The sequence below is a fragment of the Salminus brasiliensis genome, chromosome 3 (assembly GCF_030463535.1).
Source record: "Salminus brasiliensis chromosome 3, fSalBra1.hap2, whole genome shotgun sequence".
In the NCBI taxonomy this organism is placed as follows: domain Eukaryota; kingdom Metazoa; phylum Chordata; class Actinopteri; order Characiformes; family Bryconidae; genus Salminus; species Salminus brasiliensis.
The window spans coordinates 811129-835019 of NC_132880.1; the positions used below are offsets into that span (position 1 = coordinate 811129).

At 46.8% G+C, this 23891-nt stretch overlaps 1 protein-coding gene across 1 annotated transcript in view; it reads right to left on the reverse strand.

Moving 5' to 3' along the window:
- Nucleotides 1–14493: 14493 nt before the first annotated feature.
- LOC140551126 (protein shisa-8) overlaps nucleotides 14494–23891 on the reverse strand; it is a 19393-nt gene continuing 9995 nt past the window's right edge. The window contains exons 2-3 of the mRNA XM_072674492.1: nucleotides 23143–23259; nucleotides 14494–14957 (exon numbers count right to left, since the gene is read on the reverse strand). Coding sequence (XP_072530593.1) covers nucleotides 14494–14957; nucleotides 23143–23259 — 581 coding nt within the window. The remainder of the gene's footprint in view (nucleotides 14958–23142; nucleotides 23260–23891) is intronic.

Consider the following 23891-nt stretch of genomic DNA (forward strand, 5'->3'; position numbering starts at 1 on the left):
TCGTCTAGACTCTGATTAAAGCGGCAGCAGATGTGGAGAAGAAGAGTAGGTGTGGTCTGTTGCCATGGCGTCGTGACGACGTTGTAACCGCGGGAAACCTGGATGCTGGAAGTGATGACTCACATATTTTTGTCAAACTTATTCCACATAATCCCTCCTGACCCAGTTTATCTATTTTAAGCCCAGAAATTCACTCTGCTTGTTGAGCTTCAGCAGAACACTGAGCACCTCCTAAACCTTCCTGCACCTCCGTCCGGATGATCTCACCACCACCATCTCCCTCCCCCAAAGACAGGATCGGTCACAAGCTGCAGATCAAATTCGTTTTTTTGGAAATGCCTTTTGCCTGTCAAAAGTTTGTGGACGCCTCAGTTTTCACTGATTTCTTTCTGGTTCTTTAAAAGTTCTTTAGTAAAAGCGGTTCTTCCGTTGCGTAGAGTCGGGCAGATTGTACAATTTCTCACAGCGCTGACGTGTACATGTGTGTACACTACTCCCTGTGCTGTTAGTAATGATAACCCTAATGCCTCATCACTTCCCTGACTGCACCTCGTTAGCCTGCAGAACTGCTCCATTAAACGATGCACAACGACACTCTTCCCGTAGGCTAATGCTTTGGGCTACATTGACCTTGTCCCCGGTCACTCTGTAGGCTGATATTAATGAGCGACGCGCTCAGGCGTTTCCTGAGTGACCTTCAGAGGCTCTGCTCTTATAGTTCACAGCCCAGGCCTGTCACATGGTGCGATATGGAGGCTGGTTAGATGTACAGCACTGAGATCCACATCCACTCAACTGAACGTACCACACCGCCCAGCAGCAGCGTAAAGGTCAAGGTAAGAGTGTTGTGTGTTGCTGTAGACTGGGGGTCCGCCACTCTGCATCAATAAGAGTCCCTGGGTAAGACCCCTCTCGCACCTGTGCCACACAGTTCACCTGTAAAAGCTCTGGATAAGAGAGCCAGATAAACGTTTGCTGTGACAGAAGAATCCTGTTGGTGCTGAAGTGCAGCTGCACAGCTGTGTTCAACCCCTGGAGGGACTGGTTTAGCTGAACCCGAGCTAAACCTCTCCTGAGCGAATGGCGTAGCAGCCCCCCCCCCCCCCCCGAGTGTGTGTTCGCTGCTGCTGTGTTTCTGTATGAGATCACTCCGAATCCCCTCACGGCTGCTGACGGCAGGAGAACCAGGAGCTGGAACGTCCACATTTATCAGCTGTAATGGCTTGCCAGCTCATCCACCACACACACACACACACACACACTCACATACACTCGCACACACAATTTTAACTGCCTGAATTCATTAGGCGATCTGCAGAGGTAGGAGGGTCTGGGTGCAGGGATGTTGCTGGCCTGTTGTTGGATGATTTATTCAGCAGGAGGAAAGCTGAGAGGTCAGTGGCGTGTCTGCTGCTGTTTCACATCTGTCCACCAGGTGCCGCTGCTCTCAGTGGGCTCTATCGACAGAGAAAGGCAGTAAGAACAATCCCAACAGCCTGTGTAGAAGAACCACGTTCCATTCCGAACCATTTCAGTAAAGGAGACAAGTGTGAAGAACCCTTAACGATTTAAAGAACTCACTGTAAAGGTTCTGTGCGTGTTAATGAGGTGGGTCCACCTAAAAGACCACCGCAGGACCCCCCTGAACCACTATAGGACCACCACAGGACCCCCCCAGAATCACTGTAAGACCATCACAGGACCCCCTTAGGACCACTATTGGATCACCACTGAGCAGATATTGGCTGGTGGTCAGTTCTCAGCACAGTAGTAATACTGACCGAGGTACGGGTGTATCAGACACAGTGATATGATGTTACACATGTCTCTCTCTCTCTCATTCTCGCTCTTTCTCTCATTCTCACTCTCATTCTCACTCTCTCATTCTCACTCTCTCATTCTCACTCTCTCTCTCTCTCTCATTCTCGCTCTCTCATCATCTCTGATTCTCTGTATATCTCTTTTCTATCTCTCCCCAAGATTCTCTCTATTGTCTCTATTATTCTCTCTCTATTATTCTTTCTCTCTCTCTGTCTCTCTCTCTGTCTCTCTCTCTTTCTTACCCTACCATCTGCTGCAAAAAGACTGATGGATCTGTAGGTGTCTCTCAGTAGGTGTGTGTGTGTGTGTGTGTGTGTGTGTGTGTGTGTGTGTGTGTGTGTGTGTGTGTGTGTGTGAGTGATGGATTGAATCGGGGTGTGTGTAACACTCTGTTGTAACCCCACTACACCATTGCTTGCTCTCCTGGATGCTGCACACTGCTCAGTCACTACCAGTCTCTCTCCCCCCTCTCTCTCTCTCTCTCTCTCTCTCTCTCTCTCTCTGTCTCTCTCTCTCTCTCTTTCTCTCTCTCTCTCTCTCTCTCTCTCTCTCTCTCTCTCTCTCTCTCGATGGCTTAGTTCTCCTGTATTCAGAGCTGCTCTCTCACTCTCTTCACTCCGGTTTGGAGGGGCTGATGATGCAGTGTGTTTGGCGGACGTTTGGTCGGCTGGTCTCAGTCTGTGTTCTGAGTGTTTTGGAGGTTGTCCTGTTGAAGCTGTCCTGTTGAGGCTGTCCTGTTGAGGCTGTCCTGTTGAGACTGTCCTGTTGAGGCAGTCCGGTTGAGACTGTCCTGTTGAGACTGTCCTGTTGAGACTGTCCGGTTGAGACCGTCCGGTTGAGGCTGTCCTGTTGAGACTTTCCTGTTGAGACTGTCCTGTTTAAGCTGTCCTGTTAAGACTGTCCTGTTTAAGCTGTCCTGTTGAGCTGTCCTGTTGAAGCTGTCCTGTTGAGACCGTCCGGTTGAGACCGTCCGGTTGAGACCGTCCGGTTGAGACTGTCCTGTTGAGACTGTCCTGTTGAGACTGTCTTGTTAGGCTGTCTTGTTGAGACTGTCTTGTTGAGGCTGTCTTGTTGAGACTGTCTTGTTGAGACTGTCTTGTTAGGCTGTCTTGTTAGGCTGTCTTGTTAGGCTGTCTTGTTGAGACTGTCCTTTTGAGACTGTCCTTTTGAGACTGTCCTTTTGAGACTGTCTTGTTGAGGCTGTCTTGTTGAGACTGTCTTGTTGAGACTATCTTGTTAGGCTGTCTTGTTGAGACTGTCCTGTTGAGACTGCCCTGTTGAGGCCGTCCTGTTGAGGCCGTCCTGTTGAGGCCGTCCTGTTGAGACTGTCCTGTTGAGATGTCCGGTCACTGCTGTCAGTGTCAGTTCTCCTCCCCTGCTCCACGGTTCCTGTGGCCTGGTTTCGGACAGTGTTTTGGACTCCCTCGGTTTTGGCAGGCTGAACTTCTGAGCCGTTTCTGAGACAATCACGGCACGGAGCCCAGACTGCTCCTCGCCTTCCAGAACCAATGCCAGGAACAGTAGCAGCTCAAAACGTCCAGAACTGCACAAGCAGAACCAGCACAACAGGATATGACTGTCGCTGCTTTCTGCTTTTTTGGCAGGGGTCACTTGATAAAATATTCCCCCTCATAACTCCATCCCCCACCTCTCCCATTTACACCTGTTTTAGTTCTACTGGGAGGTGTTCTGTTGCACTGGGAGGTGTTTTGGTTGTATTGGGAGGTGTTTTAGTTGTACTGGGAGGTGTTTTGGTTGTACTGGGAGGAGATTTGGTTGTACTGGGAGGTGTTTTGGTTGTACTGGGAGGAGATTTGGTTTTAAAGGTTCTCAGCATCTAAAGCTACCGTTGATGTTTGCTCCATGGTCTGGTACCTTGTCTTGTCCATTATCGTCTACCGGACTGATCTTCCTGAGCATGATGAAGAACTTCTCCTGAGCCGCCGGAGTAACTGAGGAGGGAATGAGGCGAATGATGCTTCAGTGAAATCCCAGCTTATCCCAGGTAATCCCAGCCTCAGCCCCACTGCAGGTACAGCAGGCCGTGGCCTCAGGGCGGCTGTGAATTACACAGGGGGTAAAGCAGCACTGCAGGACCCAAATGTTCAATTACCTGCTCTCAGGACCCAGCAGACCCATCACAGAGAGACGAGAAACGTGAAGCTGAATCGTGCGTATACTTACTGTCCATTAGATCAGGTCAAAGACCAATTATAGTCCACCGGTTTCCAGAACCTGCTTACTCAGTTCTTCACTGTCCCACAGAGGACCTCCACTGAGCAGGCACATAATATGTCCAAATCTTTGTGGACACCCCTTCTGCATTCAGCTATTTTAACTTGTATCGATTGCTGATACAGCTTGTCTAGTCCCTGTAGAGAAGTACTGCCAATTGAATAGGACTCTCTGGACCTATTGGCACCATTCTGGGGATGATGACGTGGGGTGGTGATCCATGATCCAACATCCTGACCTCATTAACGCTCTTGTTGCTGAATGCAATCAAATCCTCACAGCAATGCTCTACTCCAAAATCTAGTAGAAAGCCTTCTTCCCTGGATAGTAGGGACAGTTACTCCACCAAAGGAGGATAATACCCTTGATTTTAGAAGAAGCAATGAATGAGCAGGTGTCCAAATACTTTTGTCCATATTCGCATCTTTAGATTTGCCCGGTAGTTATGAGGCTAATGGAGCTAACAAGTTAAGGAACGTTAAACCCCACCAATTAGCAATGCTAATCACCGACTGGTGGGCCAGTGCTAATTGGTGGGGAATAGTCTTCTAGTATTTGTTAGCTACATTTGCCTTCTATAGCTCCGGGTCATCTGTAAACAATGGAAGCTTGAGCCTTGTTGAAGCAATTAGCATTGCTAATTGGTGGGACAGGTTCTGATGTTGGATGATCAGTTCTAAAGCTCCAACTCATCTCAAAGGTACTGGATAGAGCTCCATCACCACTCCAGAGAACCCCATAGCCTAATGCTGAGGGGCCATATACCCCTCTAGCCCATGCTCGGCATTGAGTACCGTGACCTTACTGCTCCAGGGCCTCTCGTCCTATTGGTCAGTGCTTTTCCAGTATAACACTGTCCTGTTCTTGACCGTCGTGGTGTAATTGGAGGTCTGAACAGTCTGAATATAGGTGAACAGTGACTGTTATGTTTCTAAGTGTGTGACTCGTCCCTGCTGCTGTCCTGTTCCTCTGCCCTGGGGGAAGGACTGTGAGTGACCGCTAACAGCTAACAGGCCGCTAACAGATGTGACACAGCCAGATTCGACCCGCAGTGTGTGTAAGTCATGCTATATGATCAGCGGTCTGATTCATAATGAGGTTATTATTGGACAGCTGGACCCAATGACACTCCACAATACTGGCCAAGGAGATCCAAACTATTGTGTGTGTGTGTGTGTGTGTGTGTGTGTGTGTGTGTGTGTGTGTGTGTGTGTGTGCGCCCTTGTGCAACAAAAGTATCTTCACCATGCTGGTGTAGCCCATCTGCTGCAGTTAATAAACTGGTAGGTGTTTCTAATAAAGTGGCCAGTGAGTGGAAGCACAAGGTCAGGGTTTCTAATAAAGTGGCCAGTGAGTGGAAGCACAACGTAGGGGTTTCTAATAAAGTGGCCAGTGAGTGGAAGCACAAGGTCAGGGTTTCTAATAAAGTGGCCAATGTGTAAAAAACCACAATGTAGGGGTTTCTAATAAAGTGGCCAGTTAGTGGAAGCACAAGGTAGGGGTTTCTAATAAAGTGGCCAGTGAGAGGAAAAGCACAAGGTAGGGGTTTCTAATAAAGTGGCCAGTGAGTGGAAGCACAAGGTAGGGGTTTCTAATAAAGTGGCCAGTTAGTGGAAGCACAAGGTAGGGGTTTCTAATAAAGTGGCCAGTGAGAGGAAAAGCACAAGGTAGGGGTTTCTAATAAAGTGGCCAGTGAGAGGAAAAGCACAAGGTAGGGGTTTCTAATAAAGTGGCCAGTTAGTGGAAGCACAAGGTAGGGGTTTCTACCTTCACGCCAGTGCGTGTGTATGCTGTGTGATCATGTGTGTATAAGGAGGTTGGACTGTGTTTAACCTATGAGGGTGCTGGAAGCCCTGCAGCTCTGAGCGTGTCGGTGACTCAGCGTCTGGGCTGCTGCCCTTTCTAACACTCACATCCATGTCGTCCAGTTCAGTCTTTCAGGTCAGGCATGATGATGTCCAGCAGGTAGCGCTGTGGCTCTGAACCAATCGGAGATGGTTTTTTTAGCTTATCGGCACCTTTGCATTTTGAGGACTACGGAAAATCCACTGATTGGGGGTAACATCAAGTGACAGTAGTGCTGTTGCATTATGGGAGTTGTAGTGTCTGATCCAGCTCTGATTGGCCAGGTTATTAGACAGCCCTACCTTGCATCCACACTGGGGTGTTACTGGGTGGAGCAGAGGGGAGCTGATGAACTGTACGGGAGGGTGGGTGGAAAGAGCTTGTCGCTAAAGACAAAGCAGTGAAGCATGGTGGTGGCAGCATCATGCTTTGGTGGAGGTCTTGTTGAAGATGATGGACAGATGGATGGGCGGGAGAAAGTGCAGGGCTCCAGTCTCCTGAAGACTAAAGCTTTGGAGAATCTTCACCTTCCACCAAACAACACAGGAGTGTCTGAACAACAAAAACAGGGCGGAGTCAGGGTCCAATCAAGAACCTATGGCACTATTTGAAAACCAGGATTCCACAAGCATCGTCCAGCCAACCTGAGGAACCTGGGGCTGATCTGTAGGAAGATCAGGTGGAGATCCTCCCAAACAGCGACAGAGATGATAGAAACTCACCCCAACGCTCTTAAGGGGTCTTCTAAGGCACTGAATATCAAATCCCCACCCATCTTCAATAACCACACACACACACACAGGGTTCTGCACATTTTGCTCGTTGTTTTAATTTTGTAACAAGTTCATACAAAGACTGTTTATTAAGGTTGTATCTATAAAGAGATGCTTAAAAAGCCGCACAGCAGGTCGAGCCCAAACTGGTCAGCTCGGTCAAAACCCGTCCGCATCGGCATCGGTAACGCGAGGAGCTCAGTTCGGTAAGCGAGCTACTGAGAACAGGTCTCTTCTAGGGTTGGTGCTACTTAAGGGTTTACAGGGATGATTGGGGATGACATCAGGTATCTGTAGTCCTGTGGGATTGTGGGAGTTGTAGTGTCTCCCTGTCATGCCAACATTAAAAAGTTCGTACAAACAGGTTTTTCGTCTCCAGCCCGGTAGAGGAGGTCCTGACAAGCAGACGGCGCCGCCTGACTGCTCCCGGACCTCCGCCGTGACTCACTCCTCCGTTTTTTTGCATGGATTTGATATTATGAGATCGTGTCGGGCGGCCGGACGTCACTCCAGCGCTGCTCTACCTGCTCACTCCTGCACACCTCACAGACCCACAATGCACTGCTCTCTCTCAGGGGTTCAGTGTGATCGGATCAGTGTGAGCGCTGAACACGCTGGGGGTAGTGCTGAGAGTCTGATTAGAAAAGGGGGAGAGAGAGAGACTAGAGAGACATGTAAGAGAGAGAGAGAGTCAGTGAAACCCAGCCGAACTGAGTGAGAGCAATGGAAGGATGGGCGATCGAACAGAGAAAAAAGAATAGCACATAGCTCTGCGCTCTCTTTCTCTCACTCAGTTGGACATGGGCCAGTTTCTGGGAAGCCAAATGAACTCGGACATCAGTGACAGCTGGACCTCACACATTCAGCTGCCCTCAAGAGAGAGAGAGAGAGAGTTGGGGGCTGCAGCTGGGGGGCTAACATGGGATTAGGAGTGGAGCTGGTGTGTGCTCCTGCAGGCTGACTGTTTGGACGAGGAGTTTTCCACCCGGATTACACTCTTATAGTCCCACTGGTATTAAAGCGACAGTTCAGCAAAAAGAAACAACACCCCCACCCCCACCCCCACCCCCACCACCACCTCCACCTCCACCCCCACCACCCCCACCACCCCAAACACAGTCAACACGTCCAGAGGTTCAGCTTCTTTGGTTTTACACTGGAGCTCTGAGGCTAACTGGCCCTACTGATGCAGTGTCGGAAACAGACACGGCCTCAGGCCTGTTAGAGATTACCGCACACCTCCACACATCCACAGACGCTGATGTGATGCTCACTGGTGTACTTCCATAGACGTCCGTCGCCTGTTAGCTATGCTAGCCTCGTAACTCAAGTGTAAAAGTAAAGAGGCCGAACGTCTTTACAGACACTGAACACCGCTCAGCTCATCCAGTTCACTGAGGAGAGTGTTCCTCGTAACCCTGATCTCTGCATCAACAGAAAAAACACATGTAAACAAAACATCATCAAAAAAATCATCACAGACAGGTGAAACAAAAGCAGGTGAATCTCATTCTCCACCCTGTGGTTTTATAAAGAATTACACTCAATAACCAGGTGCCCTCACCGTAAACAACGACATCCCTCTGTGAAATCATATCCAGTCTGGTGTTTATGTCTGATGCGGCCCATTTTGTGAATGCTGTAGGAATATTACACCATTATTCAAATTATTTATAGCTTTTTTTCATTAGTATTAAGTTATTTTATTATATTTTATTATATTCTCAAAAATTCCACCAATTTTTGGTGTGAAACTGACCAGTGAGCTTCATTGTAGAGAAACTGACCCACTCTGATCTCTGTACAGTGGAGGTGAAAGGAAGCAGGCGTCGGTCGCCATGACTACAACACAGGTACAGCCCATAATTGATCTCCTATCCAAACCCACCAGTGCAGCTACACGAGTTTTATATGGAATGATGATGATGATGATGATGATGAAGGTAAAATAGTGAATAGAGAATCTCACCTAATGCAGTTCTCTTTAGGGACTACTTTCTGTACCCTGCAGCATGTATCCCCCCACCATTTTAATGATATGGTTTTAAAAGCAGGTTCTAGAGCCGAACTCTTCTCAGAACTCTGGTAGAACCGTGTCTCAGGCATCAGGCAGCGTCTTCATCACCATTAGGTGAAGAACTTTCTGTGAGGAGCTTTTATTAGAGCTTCAGACGTCTGCTTCCCTTCACCTCCACTGTAGAACAGTTTCAAACCCTTAAATGTTTAATTATAAATAATTTTTCCTCAAAATATGTTTTATAATATACTTACACATAGTAACATATTTACTAGATTAAACATTTATATTCACAGCCTTTATCTGATGCTCTAATTCAGAGCTCTTACTCTTACTAAATGGACAAAAGTATTGGGACATGTGTTTCCTCTGAAATCAAGGAAGTTTCTCCTGCTTTTTTGGGGTATCTGTGTCTACTGTCCAGGGTAGAAGGCTTTCTACTAGATTTTTTTTGGAGCATTGCTGTAGAGATTTGATTGCATACAGCGACAAGTGATTTGCATGTCTTTATCAGTGTGGTATCAGCAATGGGTACAACTTAAAGTACCTGAAAAAAAACAGAGGTGTCCACAAACATTTGGACATATAGTGTAGAACAATATAGAGTTAGGAGTCTTACCCAAGGACTCACAGTTTGCCATGGGAAAGGCAGAGCTCTACACCAGCCACCGCATTTAAGACGGTTTCACTTGCAGGATTTCATGTTTTGCAGCGATGTTAATTAGCTTTGACCTGTTCACTGTGATTGGCTTGAGATTTCCTATGAATGCTGGTAGATTCTAAGAGACATCTTTATCATGAGTTACTACTCTAACTTTCCAGACTAAACCAGACCCCTATTTACCATCAATCTACCACACCCATCACTTCACCAGCTTGCAAATCATCTCAATCTCTTCGAAAAGAGTCTCAAAAACAGCTTTTCCTGATATCTTTATCTGATCCCAAACCAGGAGGAGATGACCAACTCAGTATGTACCTATCAAGGTACCTGCAGACAGAGGTGGACAGGGAGGCCTACAGCAATCCTACTGTAAAAGTGTTGGTATTGGAATCACTGCAGTTCGAAAGAGTCTAAAGGACTTGACTCAACTACAATCAGGACCACGAAATCTGAGATGGGTTGAGTAAATGGAGCTACTGGACAGGTTCTGTCCAGCCAATCAAATGATATTAACTAAAGGAAGACTTCTACAAGTGCAGACTACGCTCATTTTGGGCTTGAGAAACATGGGCTGCAGTTGGTTTTGCATATGGTCAAAAGCACACCTTTTCTGATCTCAAGAACGTCCATTTACAGTAAAGATTTACGGTAACGTATCCATACCTACTCAATATTTGGGAAGTTTTCACTCCTCTAAAACCTACATCACAATCGTTCTACATTTCAGTTCAGTGTAAAAATGACTGGACCAAATATGTCCTCATAATCTTCTCTGAATTGAACATTTCCCAGGATATTACCTAACATCCCTAAAGTCAGGAGAACATCCTGGTATCCACTTCTGCCTGCAGGGTCATAACCCAGCCAACATGCTCAGGTGGGGCTCATATGTGTGGAATGTGAGTTCCAGGTGGACATGGGTTCTTTTGGGCTTCCCAAATGGGCCCTATCTAGGCTACACTGTATGCAGTGTACAACCCAGATGAGGCCCATGACTGACCCTGGTGGGCATCCATATGCGAGGCCAATGTGAAACCCAATGACAAAACTACTCAAGGGCTACTCATACAGGCCCCACATGGACATGTTAGCTGGGACGTTTTTCCACCAACCACGTCTCTCCTCCAAGCCTGGCTTGCCCTAGCCACAGATCTCCCCAGTAAAGTTAATGTAATCTCCTTGGTTAAAGTCAAGATTCATGTAGAAGAATCCAGACCAGGTTCAGCACTTTAGTGCAGCTTCTGCTCCTTATTAATAAGCCCTTATATAAAAATGAGTATTTAACAAACGTATTTATAGTTAAAAGGTACAGCATTACAACGTCATGTGAGTACATAGCAGTCAAAGCACTAAACGAATGGAAAACAGCAGGTTTCTTCATCATACACTGTACACCACCACCACCACCCCTCCGACTGGCAACTAATGCTTCATCCAAGCATTTCCGGACAGTGCATTATTAAAAGTGATTATATGAAACATTATTTACTATACATAGCACGAGCTTCGAACATGGCAAGACATCTTTAAAGATTGAAAGGGACATGTCAAAAGTGCGCTGGGCCTTTGGAAGCACTTCCACTTGTGTTCGTCAGATGCTACAAGTTTGACATCACTTCTGTTTTTGTTTGCTTTTGTTGTGTTTTTTACGAACACTGTACAAAAAAGAAGACGAGTGAAATCATACACAATGTATTGCTGGACAACAGACGCAAGCGTGTCTACCTGATCACGTCCGACCTGGGTAAAGGACGCTGGCGTTTTTAGGAAGATTTAAAAACAACAGTCATCGAGTCATTTTTAGGTGCTAGAATGGAATCAGTAGAGATTGAGTAAGTACTCGGAAACTCGATGCTCGGAAACTCCACCAACAGTCGATATTTACACCTTTCGAGACAGCCAGCCTTGGAGACGTTTGTGTACTCTGCTCAACCTCTTCTGATTTCATTTTTTTGGTCCTGCACCTGCAAGCACTGTATTAAATAACTTAATTAATAAAGAATTGCAAGCCTTAGTTAAGTTATTTAACATCCATGCTCCAACAGATGACCTGCGTACAACAATCCTGACACGGAGTCACTTGCCGTCACTTGTCGTCTCTTGTCGTCACTTGTCGTCTCTTGTCGTCACTTGTCGTAGACAAACAAGGTTATTGCCAGAGAAATATTCAGCATCCCCTCTGGCACTAGAGCTCTGAGGACTGGTCTCATCACCATTCTTCATTCTACTGTCTGGAGACAGCAAAGTCAGATGCAGAGTTTTATCAGGGAAGCAAGTTCCTATCCACAAGCCTGAACTTCTGAAGGACAGCCCTAGTCACATCCCAGCCAATAATGAGGGTTCTGTCTGGCATGAGTGGCATGTGATTGGCTCCTCTCAGAGCTTCCGTCCGGATAGAAGGTTTCTACAAGCCAAGGTGGCCGGTGGCCTTGTTTGTCCTTGCTGGGCTGCGGGCTCACCCGAGGCCAAAAACACACCCCGGAGGCATCTCCATGGAGACCAAACCACAGATCATAGCAGGTCCAGATAATTAGATCACATGACTGCACTCAGCATAGACCCAGAAGACTGCGTTCATGCAATCCTTCGTCAATCAACTCGCTTAAAAATGGACTTCAGTCGGGGAAAACTCAACAACTGCATTTCCTGCAGATCTGACCTGGCAGTTTGTCTCGCAGAGGAAATGAACTCTTTCTCAAAATAGAGCTGGAGACGGAGAATGAGGGAGGGTGGGAGGACGGGAGGGAGGGATGGAGACTTCGGTTTCATTGGAGAGTCATCTGGAGAGCATTTGTTCAGGTAGAAAGACGCTGCAGAGTTACATCGGCAATGCTTCAATTTCCGTAATTCTGCCTCGCCCTGCCTCCTTGCGGCAGTTTGGTTGGGAAGCAGTCCAAACCAATAAATCCCTCAAGTGATGTTCTTACAGCCTTGATTATCCTGTAACAGTCAAGATCTGCATATCACTCAGTGTCCTCTAAGGTTCTCTGAAAATCTGTCTGAGACGATCCAGCAGAGGTCAAAATGTCTTATTGCTCTAGTAAAAAAAAAAGGCTGAAGTCTCGGAGATTGCATCAATTATGCCATTTGTCAGACAGCGAGAGGCAAGCGGATGGTGAGCCTTTTAAGAGGAAACTGTGGGTAGCTGCTTCTACTGCAGTGCTACGCTTCTTGCAGTCATGCAATTTCGTATTCATGCTCGTCTCGTGGCAGAGTCAGACGCAGAGCGTATCTGTGTCGGCCTCTAAAGGGGATGCAGGAATTGAAGTTTCTGCCTCACCCCGCGTTAAAGATGAGCCATCATTAATTACAGCGCCCCCTGCAGTGCCGTGCCAGCAAGTCAGTCAGACGTGTAGCTGGGAACAGCTTGGAAGGGCTGAGATCCAGCAGCAGCAGCCATCAGTCATCCACCCCTGTCTGGGAAATGCTAACATCTTATCTTCTGTGCCCTCACAGAGGTTAGCATAGAATTACACTACGGGCTTGGGAGCTCCTTTTTTTTGGACTAGTCTGGTGTGTAGAATCATGCAGATGTTAGATGAATTCAACATGCTGAAATTAAGCGTATTCCTCTCCTCCTGTATGGATGTTTTGTGTAAAATAAGATGTCAGTCTCAAAGCAGAATTTTTGGCACCCACACTTGGCAAGTACGTCATGTCTGCTGTTAGGAATAAATTAACTGCGTTTTCAAAGGTGCTGAGACCGTCTAGGGTGTGCTTGCCTTCCCAAAAAGCGCTCTCTGTGGTTTTGATGCTTCACGCGCTGTACGGAGTCTATACGGATGGTGAACGTGCTCGTCCCTGAAAGACGACAGACGTATCCCAGCATCTCCCACGGAAAAGAACAGCAGCCTCTCCTGAACTCCTTAACCTAGACATTAGCCCCTCTGTTGCTATGGTACCCTGATCTCCTCGGGCGGCTGTTGTCCCTGGCGCTGCTCCTGTGTTTCTGCGCTTAGTGACCTTGCCTTTACCTGTGCACTTTGCCTTTTTTGCAGGGGGTGGAAAAAGAAGGAACACAAATAGCAACAGCTGGAGAGAGGTTGTCATGGTTACACCCTGGAGAAGGAGTGTCAAGGGGGCTTTTTTTGTTGTTGTTCCCTTTCAACCTGAAAGTCTTACCTTGTGTACCTGACCTCACTACAATGGGAGTTGTAGAACTGGTCCTGTCTCACTGCACGTTTAGCAAATGCTTCCACATTTGTTCCCGTTTTGGACAATGCTGAAATTTTAACCCCACAAAACCCAACGCTTCTCTTAGACCTAGCAATCAACCCTGTCCAAAATCAACTCTGGACCAGTCTTGCTTTCAGTGAAGCTAACCAACAACCCAGTCCAGAACACCCACCCACTTCTGCCTTTAACCCAGTGTAATGTGTCCCCAACCCAATTAACACCTAGCCAAGCCTCCAACCCCAACCATCCCCTACCCTACAAACCTCCACCCTTACACTTAACCCAATCAAGGCCAACCCCTGTTCCCAAACCCTAATAATACAAAACTCACCTCCCAAACCTATCAACACCCAACCATGTGATAGCCCAACCCCTTATTCCTTCATCGCTCTCCTTCCTCACCTCCCTCAACTCCCTCAGTCCTATGCTCTAGATCTGTCCGAGTGATGTCTCCCAGCGTGTCGGCCGGAGGTCGTAGATAGCTGACAGCCCAATTGTTCAATCCTGACGGGTGTAAGGAGTAGGATGTGGGGCTCGTGAGAATGCCCAGCTCTGGCAGTGCAAGTCACCGCACTTTGGGACGACTTAGCGCAGGTCTTGAAATCTTGGAGAGCAGACAGCTGAGTGACACAGCGGAAGTTAGAGTAACAAGACGACCAGGAATTCCCATAGATCAGAGAGACAGAGAGAGAGAGTCACGACTGAGCATCCACAGACTCGTCTCCTCTTCCAGTTCTCTGCAGACTCAATCAACAGTAACGAAAATGATTACAACTACCGACTTTACATCCTATTAAACCCAACCATCCCCAAGAGCTCGCATTCCTAATCGGGACTAGATCCAGATTAGCCACCAAAGTCTTATTCTGAATCGCTTCTTTTCTTCTATTCCTCCTCCTCCTCCTCCTTCTCCACAATTCCCTCATTATCTCCCTCTCCCCATCATTACTCCAGCTCTGCCTTCACACGGTCACCTCCGTCTTGCTGTTTGTGGGCAGCCCCTTGTGTTTTGGGAGGAGGTGAGGGGATTGTCCATACCCCAGCGGCTGAGAGAACAACTCCGGCAGCGTCTCTATGCTAAACTGCCGCTTGTTGGAGTAGGCCTGGCGCCGGCTGTTGGGGTGGGACTGCGGGGCTTGTGGCTGGCTCATTAGGGCCACCTGATGCTGGACAGGGCTTTTACTGGGATCCCAGGCTTTGAAGGCCGAGCTGGAGGTGAGCGGATGGGTGTTGGTTTTGGAGATCTTGGGCTTGGGGAACTGGGCGGGCGTGATGGTGATGGCGAGCGGGGCATGGATGTCCGGAGGCGGCATGAACGGCTTATCTTTGGGATGGAAAGCGATGGGTTGGAAGGTCGCTGGCGATGACTGGCGGTGTGTGTAGTCCACCATGGGGTAACTCTTGTAATAGTCTCTGGCAGTCGTATCTGCAAAGTGGAGAGGAGGGGGCGGGTAAGAGATGATACAATGCACTCAGTGTTACAGAGCCAAGAGTATTGACATTCTCTGGCATCTATTATATAAGCCACAGTCAGGGATTTCAGAACAACGTTAGAGCATATAAATGCATTTCCTGAAGCACCACTGGAAGCTGCCGTGGCTTTATTGGCTCTTTTGATTAGATGAAGCACATCTGACAGTTCTAAAAGTTCGTGAAAGATGGAATCTAAACCTCTCTCATTTTCTCAACAACATTACTGGAGGAGAGTTATCTGAATATTTGCCCATCCCTGGCTAGAAAATACTGGCTTCTGGAGTTGGGGAAACTCTTTTGCTGCTGAATGCAATCAAATCCTCACAGCAATGCTCTAGTGGAAAGCCTTCTTCTCTGGACAGTAGAGACAGTTACTCCAACAAAAGCAGGATCAACTCTTTTTGATACCCTTGATTTCAAAAGAAACAATGAACGAGCAGGTGTCCCAATACTTTTGTCCTGAATGGTGAAACGAATCTCTGGGCTGTAACACCTCCAGTAATGCTCCTCTATGCTATCCCCCGACTCTAATATTGACTTGTGCATGTTGTGAGCCTTAAAAAGACGACGTCTTAAACAGGCAGAAGTACGATTTCATTACGAGCGGCTGAGAATCACTGGTTCTGACGCAAGCACAGTGCCCAAGGGTTTCTCGTCAACACACACACACACTCACACACACACGAGCCGAGGCTTTGCCCCCAGTTAACATGGAAATGAATCTGAAATCTAAAATGCTAAAGCGAATCTCTCGCAGCGAGTCTCGAGTCTGCCCGAGAGAGCTCTCTGAAGATAGCAGCAGCAGCAGCAGCAGTGGAGGTGGAGGTACAGGTGGAGCACTGGCTTTCATAGCGCCTGTAGCGTCTCACCATTCTGAGGGTAAACACCATCAATCATTGCAGGTGGTGATTTACATGAGGCTTTGGTTCAGACAGGAAGTCTCTGGCCTGTCCGATTGGATCACATATGAAATTGAATCTTTTTACAATCCGATTCCAAAATCTATCAATTCAGTTTGACAAGTCTGATCATCTTCATTTCGTTTGGGACCCCAGGTCAGATTACATGTTAATGATGGTAGTGTAGATAAGCCACATCCTCTACGCATTAACCTCTCCATATCAGAATACAGAGTTATTGTTTATTTACTGAATTTTACAGATTGAGGGAAAATTGTATGAATATTAAGACAAATCTGATTAAAGTTAATGTGTCAGATGCAGTACAACTATCAGTGAAATGGTTTGACAACTATCCGATCACATACAGAAAATGATCGAATCTGAATCAAACAGATCAAAGATAAGACTTTTGTAAAATTGTTAATTATGTCAAAGTCATGAACTTTTACAAAATCTGTCTATATATATATATATACAAATTTAAATATATATATATACATGTATAAATATTTTTTTTACACAAAACCTAGACAGATGCCTGAATCCACCAACTAGGTCTTAGTTTCTCAACCCTTGATCATAGCTTCGTAATTTCCGAAGTGAGTAGCGTACAATTTCACAATAAGACATAATGATAATGGCCACAGATTTATTTCTGGGCTGTTTTTTCACAAATACATTAACAGAAACATCGAGAATCATCAGATTTCATGCGACAGCGCATTCGTAGACCCCAGAAGGCTAAATGTTAAACAGATCAGTAAAGATAAATTAAATTAAAAACATAAATTCAAAAAATACAGACAAAAATATATAATATATGTAAATGTGTTGAGGAAAATGATAAACACACAGCATTTGACCAGGGGTGCTCAAACTTTTGTGTGAAAGAAGATCATTCATCCAGAAAATTGCACTGGAGAATGCACAGGAGTCCACCGGCATGCTTTACGCCTTCAACTGCACTGAATCCATTAGCATTCCTCATACTGTTAGCCTATGTGACCTGAGGTCACCTGCAAAATCTGGACTTTGCAACATCAGACCTGAGCGACCGCCTGTCTTCCATTTTGGGAGCAGCACAGTGTCTTAGCATGTCAGTGTATTAAGAGCAGCGATAGCGGGGCGCTGCACGTTAGCGTATGTTAGTGGTAGCGGCAGTGAGGGTAGAGTGGGTTAAGAATAGAGTGTGTTAGCCTGTCAGATTGGATTAGCCCATCTCCGCTGAGTGCTGCTCGGTGAGGTCACCGCCGCTAGCATCAGTGCCCTCAGACACTAACAACCTTGCTCGTCTCTTTTTTTGGGCTGTTATTTTTTTTTGTCTAAGCGGGAAACGGAAAAAATAAACTCCCTTTTGTTTACACCCCCCCCCCCCCCCAACAATCCCTCTCCAGTCCAATCTCACTATTGATTCCGTTAAGACCACCACAGAGAGACGGAATAGCTGCTGACAAGACAAGTGTGTGTATCTGTAAGTGTGTGTGTGTGTGTTCTCTTAAACATATATGACAGCAGATGCTGGCATAGCGAGGCCTCTGCTCTGCCCAGATTGCTTCAGACTGCTCGGCCATGAGGGAACTCGTCTGTAGTAATTGGACGAATGCAGCCGCAGTGAGGGCAGTAATCAGCACGTTCTCGTATCAGCGGTGAGCGAATGGACCGAAACAGGGCGTTACAGCAGAAATTAGGCCTAAAGCTCCCAACCATTAAACATTCAGCTGTTGAGTTTACATGAAAGTCACATGCACTATGGACGAAAGTATTGGGACACCTACAGGAGTTTTTATGGCATCGCATTCTAAACCCATAGGCATTATTAATAAGGAGCTGGTCCCCCTTTGCTCTAAGCTCTACCAGCAGCAGCAGCAGGTCTGGAGCTCTGCTGCAGTTACTGAGTCAGTTGGAGGCTTTTCTGCACTCTGCTCTGAGCTCAGCACTCGGCCCTGACCCCGCTCTGTAACTTTACGTGGTCTGACAGACACTCGGTGGCTGAGCTGCTCTCTGTGAGCTGTTCCTCCTAAACTCTTCCACTGTTCAATAATAACACCACCCACAGCTGATGGAGGAAGATCTAGGAGGGAGGAAATTTCACCAGCTGACTTGTTGTGGTTGGTGCAGTGGTGTTGTCCTTGTACACCTGTGGCAATGGGGCTAAATCCAACACCTGAATGTAATTACTGAGAAGGGTGTCCTAATACTTTTGTCCATATGGTATGTAGTCTACACTTTATTATGAGTGAAAATGAGAGTTGAGAAGATGTTTAGTCTAATATTTTCGGCCAAGTCACTGTAGTCTCTAGCCACAGGCCCCCTAGTGGAAATTTACTGGTTAAAAGGAGCTGGGGTGGTGGATGTTCACGCTGCACAGTAAAATAGTCCAGCATGAAGAATCCATCGACACTTTCTGTGAGACACAGTTTTTATTGCTGGATTAAAGATGGACACAGCTTTTGTTCTTGTTGGAGGCGCTGTGTTTTTCCAGAATCAGTTCATTGCTGGCCTGGTAATAACCTAGAAGGCCCTTAGAGTTCTCCACTGACTTTATTTTTTACAGCAAATTGTGAACTTTCCTTTCCTTATTCTCCATAACTCTCTCCAGATTGGTCCTAATATTGACTGGTTAAAGGCGCTGAGGCATAGAAGGCCCTTAAGGTTCCCTCCACGGGTTATTATTAGGCCATCAATGAACCCACTTTTATAGCAAATCCTGGACAACCTAAAAGACCCTGAGGGCTCCCCTCTGGTCATTCATAGGTCACCAAACAATTGACTTTATATAGCAAATTTCTGATGTTTACCTAAAACGCCCTGCGGGTTCCCCACTGGTTATTTTGTCACCAATTACTTTTTATTCCATTTTTAGCAGATTTTGGATGTCCACAGAAGTTCCTCATTCTCTGGAGCTCCAACATGCTCTAATATGAACTGTGCAAAAGAGCTGATTCTCCTGCACCGACATGACTCATGGTCATGCTAATTTGCCCAAGCTGATGCTAATTGAAGAGCTAATTTGCAAATGTACGCAAATGTACACTTAGCCACCGAGCCTTGCTGGCTTTGGGAGCGTGTCTGGATTTGAACTGGAACGTTCATTGGGAATAGGAGCTGTGATCTTGCTGCCTTCCGCACGTGTGGATTTACTCCAGCCAGTGCCGTGCATGGCGCCTCTTTTGTCGAGGCCTTGAAACGGAGCGCGAGCCGGAGGAGAACGGAGCCGTGGTTTTGGGTTTGTGTAAAGGGGCTATTATATTGATAATGAGTCAGTGTGAAGGGATCTGCTTTCAACTGCCGCCTACTACTGCCAACCCGCAGATTAGAGGACTGCAAATCCCAACACACTCACTCAGCGAGGTGCCTCACAGCCTGGGACTCAGAACCTGCACACATCATCCCTCCCTCAGCACCACCGTCATGACCAGCTTTAAAGGGAATATGAATATGGAAACTAGGCTGCAAAAACAGGACATTTTTTATTGAATATATTTGTGATGTCACATAAAATCCATTTACATACACTAAATGGACAAAAGTATTGGGACACCTGCTCATTCACTGTTTTTTTTTTTTAATGAAATCAAGGGTATTAATGCTTTTGTTGGAGTAAGTGTCCCTACTGTCCAGTGAATAAGGCTTTGAAGGAGCACTGCTGTGAGGATTTGATTGCATTCAGCGACAAAAGAGTGTTAGTGAGGTCAGGATGTTGGATGATGATCACCACCCCACCTCTTCCCCTTCTCAATTCCAGAGAACACAGTTCCTCCCCTGCTCCACAGCTCCTCAATGCTCTAGCCCACGCCTGGCATTAGGCAGCAAGGAGCCAATAGGGTCATGATGCTGATCTGCTCCAAAGAGTCCTATTCTATTGGCAATGTTAGCTATGTGCATGTGTCAGCAATGGGTGCAACTTACAGTAGCTGATGCATTCATTAGAACGGGGTGTCCACAAACATTTGGACATAACTCCGCCCACACACTGAAGTTATAAGAGGTGTTTCAAAGCAGTAACCCTGGCTGCTTTCTGAATGAGGTAGAAAACCGGGCGGCCAATTAGAGCAGATCTCATTTGCATAGTCCAAATCTCATCTGAAACAAACCTGCATGACCATCAACCCCACAAATGCAATGTAGCTAACGAGTAATACAAACGTATCCTCCACCAATTAGCATGGTGCTAATGCCGGCCTGAACCATTTAGTCTGTGTTTATGGAGGACGGTGTGTCCCACTGAGACGTGCTCAGAAAGAGCTCCGAGAGCAGCGGGAACACTGTGTGATACACTCAGTGGCGTCACACACACAGGAAGTGGGCATCTGTCCCACACAGGAGCAGGTGGGGGGTTTAGACGAGCCGTTCCTCCGCTCACGCTCCTTCTGCCTCTCTCCCTTTAACTTTTTACCTCCCTCGCCCGCTCTCTCTCTTTCTCTCTTTCTCTGTATCTCGACCTGTCTCTCTCTCTCCCTCTGCTCTGTGTCACTCAAAGTGTCCAAGAAACGCCTACAGCCTTTCTCTCAGTGTTCACACCTAAAGCCCCTCCTGCTCACCTGACACAGGTAGAATTACACCTTAACCAGCTTTAACCCCCCCCTCCATCACCCCTGATAACCCCCTCACCCTCTCAACACTAATTAACCCCACCCTCCTTTCGTTCTGACCTCTGCCTCCTTCACTCCTCCCCATTTCAAGCCTCCCCCTTACCCTCCTCTTCTGTTCAACCCTTCCGTTTTTAATACTCCCCCTTTCACTACTCCCTTGTTCCAACCTCCCCACCCGTTGTCCCTTTTCACTCCTCCCATTTTCAACCCTTCCCTTTTCTATATCCCCTATTCATTCTCCCCTTTCACTCTTCTTCTTTTCAATCCTACCCCTATTCTTTTACCCCTTCACTCCTCCTCTATTAAACTCTGAATACTCTGAATGCTTCTTTTTCACTCCTCACCATTCAAGCCTCCATTTCTATTATATTATCATTTATTGACACACCCTCATTTCTGCCCTCCCCTTAAATATTTTTATTTCTTTAGTTTCCACCCATTCTATTTCATTCTTCCCTTTTGACACCCTTTTCTTTTCAATCCTATCTCTTTCATTATTTTTTCCTTCCTCCCCTTATTAATCCTCCCGCTTTCACTCCTCCCTTTTTCAACTCTTCCCCTATGCATTCTTCCCTTTCACTCCTCGTTATTCAACTCTTCCCTTTTTACCCCTTTCCTGTTCAATGCTCCCCTTTCATTCTCCTTTTTTCAATCCTCCCCATCTGTTGTCCATTTTACCCCTCATATTTTCAATTCTTCCCTTTTTCAATCCCCCTATTTATTCACACCCTTCCACTTCTTCCCTTTTCTAGCCTTCCCCTTCCTTTACCCCTTCACTCCTCCCTTTTTCACTCCTCACCCTTCCACTGTTACTCTCAATGCTTCTTTTTCACTCCTCCCCTTTTCAGATCTCCCCCTTCCACTCCTTCTTTCAATGCTCCTTTTTCACCTTTAATTACTGATTACTCCTCCTTTTCCTCCTCCCTTTTTTACACCATCCTTTCTCACTCTCTTCTCTTTAGTCCCTCCACCTACACCCCCCCCCCCCCACACACACACACACACACACACACACCGCCCCTCACTCCTCCCTCCTCACTCTTCCGTTTGATCTCTCTGTCCTTTTGGTGACTTTGTGCCCACAGTTGGAGTCGAGCCGGTTCCAGGTGAACTCATCCAAACAGAGTGTGTGTGTGGTGTGAGTGTATGTGTGTGTGAGTGTGTGTGGTGTGTGTGTGTGTGTGTGTGTGTGTGTGTGTGTGTGTGTGTGTGTGTGTGTGTGTGAGTGTATGTGTGTGATTGGTGCATAAGTGCTTACATGTGCTTTTTCTTCTCTGTTCGGTCTGAACACCTGTTCATTCACTCCTCTCTCAGCTCCTTACTGTTTGACTTTGAGAGTGTGTGTGTGTGTGTGTGTGTGTGTGTGTGTGTTAATGAACATATGGTGTGAAGTTTAAAGGTGTATATATTAAGCAGAAGCTACAGTCAAACATGTGGTGTGAACGTGTGTGTGGGGGGGGCACTGCTGCACGTGCCAAACCACCAATGTCCAAACACACAACACACACACACACACACACACACATATGCATATCATGGTCTCATGACCCTAGTAACCTCTATGTGTGTAAGAGTGTGTGTAAGAGTGTGTGTGTAAAAGCGAGAGAGATGAAAGAGGCTGTGAGTAATGCAGCTTATGGCATTTTGGCATTTTCTCACTGACACACACAGACACACACACAATCATACACACACACATATATATATATATATATATATATGCGTGTGTGTGTCATGCTGTGTCTTCTAATCTGAGAGAAAGACAGAGAGAGAAAGAGAGAGAGAGAGAGAGAGAGAGAGAGTCGTTTGCATTGTTAATTAGAGACCGTCAGTGAGGTGACCTTCAGCAACACACACACACACACACACACACACACACACACACACACACCTTGCTCATTTACATTTACACACACTGCTGCACGTGTGACAGCTGTTTATAAACACTCTCACTGAAGCAGAGAGACAGTGTGTGTGTGTGGGCGAGAGGTGTGTGTGTGTGTGTGTGTAATGGAGAGTGAGAGAGAGTGTGTGTTGTGTGTTGGTGTGTGTGTGTGTGTGTGTGGTGAATGGAGCAGAGTAAATGTGTAACAGGTTGGTGAGGAGGTCTACTCCACATTTCACACACAGCTGCTCAGAGAGCTGAGGTCACTCATCCAACTCCACGCTTCCCACAGAGGGTCTGAGGACCACCAGGGCGGTCCGACCTTCCACAGCATCCCTCAGAACGCAGAACCGTGACAGCAGAACAGAAGGGTGTCTGTCTCAGGGTTCTAGTTCCAAATGTTTGTGGACACCCCGATTCTAATGAATGCATTCATATTCATATTATTGACAGATGTGCACATGCACACACACACAGGGTGTCTCGTCCCTGTAGAGAAGTACAGCCAATAGAATATGGACAAAAGTATTTGGACACCTGCTAGTTCATTGTTTCTTTGTAAATCAAGGGTATTAAAAAGAGCTGATCCTGCTTTTGTTGGAGTAATCATCTCTACAAGAGCTTTAGTGAGGTCAGGTCACCACCCCACCTCATCATCCCCAACTCATCCCAAAAGTACAGGATGGAGCTCCACCACCATCATTCCAGAGAACTCCACCTCCACTGCTCCACAGCTCGGTGTTCAGTAGTGTATCTTACCTTGTACTTTGAGAGATGAATACTTGTTGAACCCCACACCCAGGTTATTGTGGGGGTGAGAGAGAGTCATAGCAGGGCCGAGAGACGGGAGAGCAGCGTTATTCAGGTGATTATGATCTACAGAGAGAGAGAGAGAGAGAGAGGTGTAGTTAATGGGGTGTTTAGTGAGTGCAGTGGTCAGTCAGAGTGAGTAACTGTTAATAGGGATCAGTGCAGCAGATAAGTGTGTACTCATGCATTAGTGTGTGTGTGTGTGTGTGTGTGTGTGTTTGATTTGCTCACAACTGAACCCAACAGCCTCTTCTCTGAAAGCTTCACACTAGATGTTGGAACATTGCTGTGAGGAGGATTTGATTGTATTCCCTCTGAAGTTGGATGATCAGTTTTGGGGCTACAACTCATTCCAAAGGTTTTGGACACAGCGCCATCAACAGTACAGAGAAGCCCACAGCTCCGGAGCGCGCCGTTCTATCGGTCAGAGCTTCTCTAAGGAGATGATAGAGCTGTGTGTGAATGCCTGTGTGAGTGAGGAGGTCACCTTATAAAACCACTGGAGTGATGGAGTGAGGGAGTGAAGGAGTGAGGGAGTGAAGGAGTGTTGGAGTGAGGGAGTAAGGGAGTAAAGGAGTGATGTAGTGAAGGAGTGAGTAAGTGATATAGTGATGGAGTGAGGGAGTGAGGGGTGATATAGTGAGGGAGTGCGGGGTGATATAGTGAGGGAGTGAGGGAGTGAGGGGTGATATAGTGAG